Source organism: Oxyura jamaicensis, unplaced genomic scaffold (assembly GCF_011077185.1).
Source record: "Oxyura jamaicensis isolate SHBP4307 breed ruddy duck unplaced genomic scaffold, BPBGC_Ojam_1.0 oxyUn_random_OJ71517, whole genome shotgun sequence".
Taxonomy (NCBI): domain Eukaryota; kingdom Metazoa; phylum Chordata; class Aves; order Anseriformes; family Anatidae; genus Oxyura; species Oxyura jamaicensis.
This window is the reverse complement of record NW_023310568.1, coordinates 1-10,783: the sequence shown is the minus strand read 5'-3', so window position 1 is coordinate 10,783 and position 10,783 is coordinate 1. Positions and strand designations below refer to the sequence as shown.

The window sequence follows — 10,783 nt, the reverse complement described above, 5'->3', positions numbered from 1 at the left end:
CCCCCCCCCCCGTACGTTTGATTTTTCAGGATTTGCTTTGAATTAGCTCCGTGCCCCCCCCGTGCTGCCCCCCCAGCCCGGCCGCCCCTAGCTGGTCTAGGCTCAGGTTTAGCGCGAGCGTAGCCGTAGCACGAGCTTTGAGCTTTGCTTCCCTGCTCCCTCGAGGCGCGCGTGGAGCTGCCCCCCCCGCCACCCCCCCAGCCTGGGCTGTAGCTTTTTGGTTTCTTTTTTTCTTTTTTTACCGTGCTTATTTTTTAAAGAGCACCAGACTTTGTGATACTGAGCGACGTGGCCGCGTCACCCCCGCTGAATCGAGCCCCTGGGTCGGCGTGGGGCCCCCCCCGGGCCCCCCCCCCCCCCGGCCTGGGGCCTCCTTTCCAGTGAAATAAAACTCTTTTACCAACCCCGGGCGTGTGTCTGGCGTGCGGGCGCTTCCCCCCCCCCCCCCCGAGTCCCGGGGGGCTTTTCTCTGGCCGTGCTCCCCCCGGGGCTCCTGGACGTTGCCCCCAGCAGGGGCAGGAGAGGCTGGGCCTCGCTCTGCAGCCCCCCTCCCGCGCCTCCCCTCGATGGCTGCACCCCCCGGACCCCGATGCCGGGCTAATTAACCCCCCTGGGGGCTGGCTCGTTAATCCCTGCTGTCAGCTGGGGGGGCGCCCACAGAGCCCCCCCCTGCACCCCCTGCCTGGCTGCTGCTCCTTGTGCTCACCGGCTCCCCCACCCCCCCCGCTCCCTTCCCTGGCTCATTAAGTAACGACGTTAATTAACCCAACGGACGTTAATTAACCGAACGCAGCCGCGGGCCCCTGGCCTGGTCCCGGGCTCCCGGCTGTGGCTTTTTGGCGCCGCCCCTTGGCTGAGCTCCTGCCGGCGCCCCGAGCCCTCGGCACCCGGCCGCGTCCCTGCTGCCTTCAGGCGGCCGTGGCCGCGCTCTCCGGGAGCCTCTCGCTGCCGCCGCGTCCTGGAAAAGGAGGGGGAGAAGCGTTAGGGCCCCGCGGGCGCCGCGCTGGGGGACGATTCCCTGGATTTGCCGCTCCGGCAGCGGGCCGGGGCCGCTTTTCTTTCCTGGGGCTGTTTTCACCCCGAGCCAGCGCTGGCTCCGTGGTCGCGGCGTGCACGGGGGCTCCCCGCGCTCCAACAGACCCGGCACCAGCGGCACGGGGGCCACCAGCGCCCCGCCGCCGTCCCCACGCTCCCCGGAGAAGAAGACAAGGGACAGAGAACTTTGACAAACTTTAATGATGCTTCCGGCAAGGAAGGGCCCGGTGCGGCCCGAGCCGCACGGAGGGACCGGTGACGCTCGGCCCGGGCTGAGCGAGCCGACGGCGTTCGGGAGCCACCTCGATAAAACCGACGCGTGGCCGGGAGGAGCCGCTCGCATCTCACTTGGAGAGAAGAGCGAAACGCCGGCCGGAGAGAAAAGCTGCAAGCGCCGCAGGTCAGCAGGAGCGGGGCGAGCGGGGACGCCCCGAGCGACCAAACGCCACCCGAGGCAGGAGGCTGACGCCTCGCTGCGGCGCCCCAGCCCCCGAGGCGTTCCCCACCCCCTCTGCGTGCGGAAATTTCCCATTTCTGTCAGAAATCTGCTGCCACCCCCAGCACAGAGCAGCTGCGGGCAGAGACGCGTGCAACAACCGACGGCCCCGGCCCCGCTGGGGTTTGCCTCTGGGGGGGACGGGGGCTGCGGGACGCGGCCTGACCCCGCTGCAAGACGTCCCCAAAGGGCCGGGCTGGGAGAAGAAACAGAGCACAAGGGATTCTGAAGGGAGCAGAGCCCAGCGCTTTATTTCCAGCCGTACAAAACGCCTCGGTGCCGCTGCGGCCAGCCCAACGCTTCCTAAAGGCGGGGGGAGAAAAAACGGGGACGGGGTCCGACGGAGCAAGCGCTCCTCGCTCGGCGGCGCCCATCGCTCGGGGACAAAACGCGGCCGGGCGGCGAGGGGACTGCCGGGAGCCCCGCGCGGCGCAAGCGAGACGGTGCCACGGCGCTGCGGGGAACGGCGGAGGGGCTGCGCGGCCGCCTCGGCGCACAACAACAGGCTTCCAAACCGTGAACCCAAAACCTTCTAAAAACGGGGAAGAACGGAGGAAAAATAAAAAGGGGAAAAAAATAAAAGGCAGCTAAAAATAACCGTCCCTGCCCGGGGCGAACGGCCGCGAGCAGGCGAACCACGCCGGGCGCGGCGGCGAGCGCTGCGCCGCCGGTGACACCGGAGGTGGCGCGGAGGGGAGGGAGCGGCCCGGCGGCGCCAGCGGGAGCTGTCCCGAGGGAACGCCGCCCGCCCGCCAGCCCTAGAGGCGGCGCTGGTAGCCCGAGTGCACGCGGGCCGGGGGCAGGTAATCGCCGTAGCCGCCCGAGTAGCGGGCGTAATCGGCGTGCGCTTCCGGGAGGCGGCGGTAATCCATCGGGGACTTTGTCGGCGAGCGGCGGTACGCGAGCGGCGAGTCCGCTAAGCGGCGGTAATCTGAGAGGTCAGACAAACGGCGGTCTGAATTGTACCTGGTCGAGAGAAGAGAGAGGGCGTGAATAAAGCGCCGGGGCGCGGGAGGCGAGAGCGGGTCTCTGCCGAGAGGGCGCCCCGAATCCTGGCGCAGCGGCGGGCGCGGCGCAGGGGCCTCCCGCGGCAGCTCGCCGCCGCCTGACTCGAGGCGGGCGAAGCTTTGCCGTTGCAGCCTCCCGGTCGACAAGCGAAGCCGAATCCCCCAGGTTTGGGGGGCAAACAAGCGCTCGGTGAACCCGCCGCGCTCCTGAGGCGCCGCCAGCCCAGCACGCAGCGGCGCAGCCACCTCCCGGCGCAACGGCACAGGCGGACGGCCCGGCACGCACACACCGAGGGCAGCCCCCGGGTGTCCAGCGCGGCCGGGAAGAGGGGCGAGAACCCACCCGTGCCCACCCCCGGCCCCAGCCAGGCGCAGAGAAGCGAGGGGAGGGGGTTACGCGGGGTGTGCGGCGCCCGCGCTGCGCTCCCACCCCTCCGGCGCCGCGCGCTCCTGGGTGTTAGCTCCGCGGCGCGCCGGGGCCGAGCTGGCCGAGGCGGGGAGGCGCCGGCCCCCGCGCTGCGTGGGGACGAGAGGCGCCGCACGCTACGCGCCAGCCGCCGCCCCTGGCCCAGCTGCGTACCTTTTTGCCAGAGCGGAGGACTTTTTGTACGGATCGTCATAGCCGGCGCTGCGAGGCGGCGAGAGGCGGGTGCGCTCGTAGGGCGGTGCGACGGCGGCGGCCTGCGACAGGCCCAAGTAGGAGGCCGCCTGCTGCCCCAGCTGGCTCGGCCCGTCGTAGGCGCTGCCCGGCTGGGCTCTGTAGGCGGCCGCCAGCGACGCGGAGGAGGCCTGCTGCGCCGGGTAGGAGGCCGCCATCGAGTTGGAGGCCTGGGCTCGGTAGGCCGCCGTCAGCGGGGCGGAGGCCTGCGCCTTGTAGGAGGCAGCGGCCTGGCTGCCGTAGGAGGCGGCCAGCGAGGAGCCCGCCGGGGCGCCGTAGGTGGCGGAGAGCGCGGCGGCGGCGGACTGGCTGCCGTAGGAGGCGGGCAGGTTGGCGGCGGGCTGGGCGCCGTAGGAGGCAGAGTGGGCGGCAGCGGGCTGGGCGCCGTAGGAGGCCGAGAGCGCGGCCACCGGCTGCGCGCCGTAGGAGGCCGAGTGGCCGGCCACCGGCTGGGCGCCGTAGGCGGCGGCGGCGTGGCCGGCCATGGGCTGGGCGCCGTAGGATGTGGCGTGCGCGGCCACGGCCTGGGCGCTGTAGGAGACCGAGAGCACGGCGCCGGCCTGGGCGCCGTAGGAGGCGGCGTGGCCGTCTATGGGCTGCGCGCCGTAGGAGGCGGCGTGGCCGGTGGCGGCCTGCACGCCGTAGGAGGCTACGTGCGTGGCCACGGCCTGGGCGCCGTAGGAAACCGTGGGGCCGGCGGCGGGCTGCGTGCCGTAGGCGGCGGCAGCCTGGGCGCCGTAGGCGGCCGAGTAGCCGGAGGCGGCCTGCGCCCCGTAGGAGGAGGCCAGGGCCGTGGACTGGACGCTGTAGCCGGAGAGCTGGGAGGCGGCGGGCTGCGCGCCGTAGGAGGCGGCGGGCTGCGCGCCGTAGGAGGCCAGGGAGTTGGCGCCGGGCTGCGCGCCCGAGGCGCCCAGGGAGACGGCGGCCTGGGAGCGGTAGGCGCCGCCCAGCGAGGCCGAGGGCTGGGCGCGGTACGCGGCCGCCTGGCCCGTGGTGGGCTGCGGGCGGTAGGCCATGCCCAGCGAGGCCGAGGGCTGGGCGCGGTAGGTGGCCCCCAGCGAGGCCGAGGGCTGGGCGCGGTAGGCGGCCGGCTGCGCCGTCATGGGGAGCGTCACCGCCGAGTAGCCGCCGGCTCTGGTCGGGGAGCGCCGGAGGGGGCTGCGGTCCCGCCCGAAGTAGGCGGGGGAGGAGGGCCGCGCCTGCGGGTCGAAGCCGTCGTACTTGCTGGCGGCGCCGGTGCCGAAGCGCTGCTGGTAATCGTACAGGGAGGAGGAGGAGGAGGCGGCGGCGTAGCCGGCGGCGGCCGAGGGGAAGGCGGCGTCCGCGACCCTCCGCTGCTCGAAGCCCTCGATCTTGGGCTGGAACTTCTCCCTGTACTCCAGGCCTATCCGCTTGTTCTTGTCCACCACGACGCCGGCCTGCACGGCCGGGCCCAGGCCCTTTTTCTGCACATTGGTCGAGAGCTCCACATTGACTCTTCTTCCTTTCACCTCCTTCCCATTAAGATTTTCGATGGCAACTTTTGCATCTGCTTCGTTCTCCATGTGAACAAATGCATAGTCTGATAAAGCAGCAGACAGAGGGTTATCAGTGGGGAAGAAAAGACATTTCGTTACAGGATCGAACGCTTAACGAGGCGCGCGGCCCCGCTCCACCCTGCGCGCAGCCCGCCGAGCTGCGGCCCGGCTAACCAACGCCAGCGGCGGCCCCGCTCGCGCCGAACCTCCCCACTTGGCCCCGGGCTCGAGCGGGGCGAGCGCGTCCTCCTGGCACCCTGAGAGCCACCACCCGACCGCGGGGGACGAGGGCAAGGAGTGGCAGCGCCCGCTGCCCTCGCCAAGCCCCTCGTTATACCACGGGCCGTCGCTGCCCTCCTTCCTCCCCGGGGACGAGAAACCGCAGCCTCTGGCCCGAGGCTTGGAGCGGGACCGGGTTAAAGCGGGGCTCTGCCCGCCCCGGGCCCTGCTCCCCCCCCGCCGCCGATGTCAGCGGGCTGCTGACAGCACCAACCAGCCTCGGTGCGCTCCCACCCCCGGTAATTAGTGCCGCGCGCCCAGCGGAGCCACCCAGCCCCGCTTCCCGCTCCTCTTGCCACCGTTTTCCTCCTTCCCTCGCCCCGTCGCAGCGTGCCCTCAGGCCACCGCGTTCTGCGGCCCCTCGCCACAGTCAAAGCCCCCTGGGGACTTCTCTGCGCCGCTCCTCGGCCCGCACGAGGCCCCTCGGCAGCGAGTGGAAAGAGAGAGCAGCGAGAGGAGAGGACCAGCGAGCGACGCCGGGGCCAGGGGCCGCGGCACCGAGCGGCTCCGCTCCAGGAGGGAGCGGGGCCCGCGGGGAGCACGTTCCGGCGAGGCGTTAAGACGCGTCCGGAGGCCAGGGGCAGGGCAGCGAGGAGCTGAGCAAAGAAGCAGCGCAGGAAGGTGAATCATTAACCGAAAGCAAGAGGCGCCGGACAGGTGAGAGCCGAGAGAAGCGTTAGAAGCAGAGACCCGGCAGCGGCACAGTGACACCAGCAGGCTGGGGCCGGGCCTGGCGGCCGCCTGAAGCTCATGAGGGAGCCGTTTTGGGGTCTGGACCCCACTGTGGGGGCTCAGTAGGCGTGGGGGGGCTCGATCCCCACGCCACAGCAGCTCTGGGAGGCTGGCACGGGGCGCAGGGCGCTCATCGTGGTGCCTCCGTGGCGGTGACCCATGGTGACAAGCGCCCAACCCCGCAGAATCGCCGCAGACCAGCCAGGAAACCACTGCGGGCCGCGGGCGCAGCCGGTGACACCCCCCGAGGGCCCCCTTCCACCAGCAGCACCGGGGGGAAAGCCTCGGGCAGCCCCCCAAGGGTCTCAGCGTGCTCGGAGGTGCCGCTCGCTGAACGCGGCGCTAGGGCTGGCCCAACGCCATAACAACACCTCGAGGTCCAGTTAAAACGTGCTCACTGCGTGTTGACCTCCCCCACCCTCCCCACGCTCACCCCCCCCCCGCTCCACACCACGATCCCACCCCTCCCGGGCTCCTTCCAGCAGCAGGAAGCGCTCAGGTGCTGAGCAGGCTTCCAAACGTTGCCGTAGAGGTGCTAGAAATGCCCCTGGAGATCCCCCAAAAAGCCCCAAACCCGCCCTGGAACCCCCACCCCCTTTGGGGGCTGCCGCAAAGACCCCCCGCAAATCAGCCGCGGGGACGCCAGAAACGTTTGGCGTGGGTTCGGCGCCGTTCTCCAACGGGGCAGGGGCGTCCTGGTGGGGCTGCGACCTGGGACGAGAGAGAGCAGAGGCAACAGCATCACCCTGCCGCGGGGCGCGATGGGGCCGAGCCATGCGGGGCAGCCCCAGCCGGCACCTTCTCAAGCCAGGGGGGGCCGTGGAGAGACCTCAGCGTGAGGTAATTCCCCCCCCCTTGATGCTGCACCCCCGAATTAACCGCGTGCAGGGGCCCCGAGCCAGGGCAGCCCCTCAGAAGTTTGCGTTCTACGTGCCTCCAAACTTCAGAACTCGCTATGAAGCAGCCTCCACACCCGGGCTGGAACAGATTTGGGCAGAGAAAGCTGCGGTGGAGGGGGAAGAAGACACCTCGCAGCCCTTAACGGGGAGGAATTCCAGGAGCAGGCGTAGCTCCGGGCCATCCCTTTGTGTCCCTGCCCAGGGGAGCGGGGGGGGGGGGGGGGGGGCACACAACCCCCCCCCCCCCGGGCCGGGGCCGGGCCCCGGGGTGCTGTGTGGGGGCTGTACCGGGGGGGTTGTACCGGGGGGACTGAGGGGCGGCGGAGGGCTCGCGGCCCGAAGGCGCCGCCAGATCGGGCCGGGGAAGACGGGGGGGGCGTGGGGTTGAAGAAGCCGCAAGGCGCCGGTCGGAAAGCGGCGCAGCCCCGGCCACAACCGGCGACGGAGCGGCTCCGAGGACGGTCGCTGGCGCTGCACCAGGCCGGGGCCGGAGCGAGGGGCCCCCAGCGGAGGGGCAGGGGGAGGCCGACGCCGTGCTGAGGGCGAGGGGAGCGGCCCCGGGAGCGGCGGCGGCGGGTCCGGTACCTTTGACCACGTCGCACTCGACGACGGTGCCGTACTGCTGGAAGAGCGAGCGGAGCTCGCCGCTGGTGCAGGCGGCCGAGACGTTGCCGACAAAGATCTTGCAGGTGTTGGTGGGCCGCGGCCGCGAGGGCTCCACCACGATGCGGCGGCCGTGCAGCTGGTGGCCGTTGAGCTGCGCGATGGCGCGGGCCGCCGCCGCCTCGTCGCGGAGGTGCACGAAGGCGAACTGCTTCATGAGGGCGATGCCCAGCACGGGCCCGGCGACGCCGGCGAACAGCTCGCTCAGCTCCTCCGCCGTCGCCTCCTCGGGCACGTTGCCCACGAAGAGCTTTATGCCGGGACGCATGGCGGCGGCGGAGGGGAGCGGGGAGCGGGGAGCGGGAGCGCGGCGGCCTCACAAAATGGCGGCCGCACCTCAGGGCTGAGGGGGGAGCGGCGAACGCGCACTGCGCATGCGCGCCGCCTTCCCGCCCACCTCACCGCGCGTGCGCGCCCGCAACTCCCGCCTCTGCCCTCAGGAGTCGCCTAGCAACAGCCCCCTCCAACGAGCGCGGAGCCTAACGGTCCGGGCGGCCGCGGGAGGGCGAAGCCACGCTAGGCCACGCCCACTCTTAAAGGGGCCGCGGGGCCGGTTCTGAGGGGGCTGCGGGGCGGAGAAAGCACTTTATTACACGTATCTTTATTTAAAAATAAAAAAATTACACTTTATTATGTACATTTGCACTCCGGTTTCTCCTCAGATTATATAATTATACTTTATTATAAAAATATGCACTCTGGTCCCTCCTCAAATCATATAGTTGCGTTTTTTTATACAAATTTACACTTTCCAGTTTCCCCTCAGATCATACAATCACACTTTATTATATAAACTTTCACTCCACTTTCTCCCCAGATCCTACAATTATAATTTTTAATATAAATTTGCACTCCAGTTTCTCCTCAGATCACATAATTATACTTTATCATACAGATTTTCACTCAGTTTCCCCTCAGATCATATATTTATCATACAAATTTACACCCGGTTTCCGCTCAGATCGTATAATTATATTCTTTTATACAAATTTGTGCTCTGGTTTCTCCTCAGATCACGTATTTATACTTCATTATATAAATTTGCCGTCAGTTTCCCCTCAGATCGTATAATTATATTTTATTCTATAAATTTGTACTCCGCTTTCTCCTCAGATTGTATATTTGTGCTTTATTCCACAAATTCACACTCGGTTTCCCCTCAGATCGTGTGATTATGCTTTTTATATAAGTTCGCACTCTATTTTTCCTCAGATCGTACAACTACATCCCATAAATTCGCACTCTGGTTCCTCCTCAGATCACATATTTATATTTTATCCTATAAATTTGCACTCTGATTTCCCCTCAGATCCCATAATTACACCTTATCGTATAAATTTACACTCGGTTTCCCCTCAGATCGTAGATCTACACTTCATCCCACAAATTCACCCTCGGTTCCTCCTCAGATCGTATAATTATACCTTATTGTATAAATTTACACTCGGTTTCCCCTCAGATCCCATACTTACACTTTATTGTATAAATTTACACTCGGTTTCCCCTCAGATCGTAGATCTACACTTCATCCCACAAATTCACACTCAGTTCCTCCTCAGATCGTATAATTATACCTTATCCTATAAATTTACACTCAGTTTCCCCTCAGATCCCATACTTACACTTCATCCTATAAACTTACACTCGGTTTCCCCTCAGCTCCCAAAATTACACTTTATTGTATAAATTCAGTTTCCCCTCAGATCGTATAATTACACTTCATCCCACAAATTCACCCTCGGTTCCTCCTCAGCCCGCGTATTTACAGCCTCCACACAAGCTCAGTTTTTCCCACAATCGCTCTAATTGTGTATTTTTACACCACCCCGCGCCCCCCCCGGCCCTCGCAGCCCCTACAGGTGCGGGGCGGGGGCCGGGGGGGCCCCGGGGGCGGCCCGGTCACGCTCGTCCCACAGCGAGCGGCCGTCGCAGCTGCAGACGCGCTTGGGGTTCTGGAAGAGCCCGGCCGCCCTCGCCACCACGCCGCAGGCCAGCCTGGGGGGCACGGGGCGTCAGGGGGGGGCTTCGTTGTGTCCCCACCCCCCCCCGAGCCCCCCTTTTTGAGCCCCCCATTGCTCACCTCGGCCCCGAGTTCCCTGTCACCCGTGACAGCGGGTGGGAGCCGCGGCCCAGGTCGTCCTCGCCCGCATCCACCACCACCGAGCGCCCGATGATGTCCCAGACCTGGGGGGGCACACGGAACAGGGGCTCGGGACCCCCCCCGGGGGGTTGGGGTGCAGGGCACCCCCCACAACCCCCCCCACGGCCTCCCCCCGGGCTCACCTTCAGGCGCGAGTCCTCCATGCGGAAGGCGGCCCGGCCGTCGGCGTCCGCCCAGATGTTGCCCAGGTCCCCGGCGTGCTGCGGGGAGCAGGGGGGGCGTCAGGGGGGACCCCAAAGCTCCCCCCCCATCCACCGGCCCCGGGGGTCCCGCAGGCTCACCCGGTGCTCGTCCTCGGGTCCCCCGTGGCACTCCCCGTCAGGGTTGAAATGGTCCCCGCAGCTGTGGGGGGGGACATGGGGTGAGACCGGGGTGTTCCTGTTCCCCGTTGGGGTGTCCCTCTTCCCCATCAGGGTGTCCCCATTCCCTATCAAGGTGTCTCCGTTCCCTGTTGGGGTGTCCCCATCCCTATCAGGGTGTCCCCGTTCCCCATCAGGGTGTCCCCATTCCCCGTTGGGGTGTCCCCATTCCGCATCGTGATGTCCCCACCCCCATTGGGATGTCCCCATCCCCATCGGAACCTCCCTGTCCCCTCACCTGTCGCAGGAGCGGGACAAGTCCCCGAACTCGTGCACGTGCAGCCCGTGGGGGCCCGGCTGCAGCCCGTCGATGGCCCCGTCCACCAGGCAGCGCCGCGGGGACACCTGCAGGAACCGCACCAGGCCCCGCACCCCGCCGGGGCCGGACAGAGCGGCCACCGCCGCGCCCAGGCCGCCTGCGGGGACACGCGTCGGCACCCTGCCACCCCCCCCCCACGGCCCAATTTGGGGCCCCCAGCCCGGTTTGTACTCACCGTCCTCGGTGCCCCCCATACCCTTCAGCACCGCACGGCGCCCCGAGGCCTCCAGCAGCTCCCGCACGCGCTCGGCCGCCACCTCGGCCTCCACCAGCACCGTCTGCGCCTCCAGCCGCAGCTCCAGCAGCCGCACGCCTGAGGGGACGCGCGGTGATGCCGGGGGGATGCCGGTGGTGGTGGCGGGGGGGGGGGGGGGGTTGCGGGGGTGTGGGGCTCACCTGGGGCTCCCCGCAGCGCCGCCCGCACGGCCTCGGCGCAGCTCTCGCAGCTCATCTGCACGGCGAACTCCAGCTGGGGGCAAGAAGGGGATGAGGGGTCGGCACCGCGCAGCCTGGGACGTGGCGCTGCCGGCCCCAAAAGCTGCCACGGTTGGGGCTCCGCACCCCAGATGTTCTGCTTGGGGGGCACTGCGCCCCTAGAATCCTATAGCTCAGGTCCTACAGCCCCCCCAAATCCCATAGCTGGGGTCCTACAGCCCCC

The 10,783-nt window shown here is 67.7% G+C and overlaps 3 protein-coding genes across 7 annotated transcripts in view; 1 reads left to right on the top strand and 2 right to left on the bottom strand.

The window, feature by feature from the left end:
* LOC118159672 (RNA-binding protein 4B-like) overlaps positions 1 to 1,309 on the top strand; it is a 5,073-nt gene extending 3,764 nt beyond the window's left edge. The window contains exon 4 of one of the 3 annotated variants that reach the window (XM_035314241.1): positions 1,040 to 1,309. In XM_035314241.1, the coding sequence (XP_035170132.1) occupies positions 1,040 to 1,294 (255 nt within the window). In that variant the 3' untranslated portion in view covers positions 1,295 to 1,309. Of the gene's footprint in view, positions 404 to 1,039 lie in introns of those variants that run through there. The other 2 variants (XM_035314240.1, XM_035314242.1) reach the window with 2 other exon arrangements.
* Positions 1,310 to 1,754: 445 nt separating this feature from the next.
* Positions 1,755 to 7,663, bottom strand: RBM14 (RNA binding motif protein 14). Of its 3 annotated transcripts, none has more exons than XM_035314236.1 (3): positions 7,209 to 7,663; positions 3,119 to 4,757; positions 1,755 to 2,497 (listed from the first exon to the last, which is right to left on the bottom strand). In XM_035314236.1, exons 1-3 carry the CDS (start codon positions 7,552 to 7,554, stop codon positions 2,290 to 2,292), a joined length of 2,193 nt encoding a protein of 730 aa, XP_035170127.1. In that variant the 5' UTR covers positions 7,555 to 7,663; the 3' UTR covers positions 1,755 to 2,289. The 3 variants fall into 3 exon arrangements, with proteins under 3 accessions (XP_035170127.1, XP_035170129.1, XP_035170128.1); XM_035314237.1 differs by lacking the exon at positions 1,755 to 2,497 and adding an exon at positions 2,894 to 3,022 and having other exon boundaries at positions 3,067 to 4,757; XM_035314238.1 differs by lacking the exon at positions 3,119 to 4,757 and having other exon boundaries at positions 2,307 to 2,497; positions 7,209 to 7,661.
* Positions 7,664 to 7,968: 305 nt separating this feature from the next.
* CCS (copper chaperone for superoxide dismutase) lies at positions 7,969 to 10,696 on the bottom strand (the record flags this gene model as incomplete). Its single annotated transcript, XM_035314235.1, has 7 exons — positions 7,969 to 9,281; positions 9,367 to 9,470; positions 9,570 to 9,647; positions 9,729 to 9,789; positions 10,045 to 10,222; positions 10,301 to 10,438; positions 10,522 to 10,696. Coding segments are annotated over 7 exons (876 nt in total), but the record flags the coding sequence as incomplete, so codon positions are not given.
* Between the last annotated feature and the right edge of the window lie 87 nt (positions 10,697 to 10,783).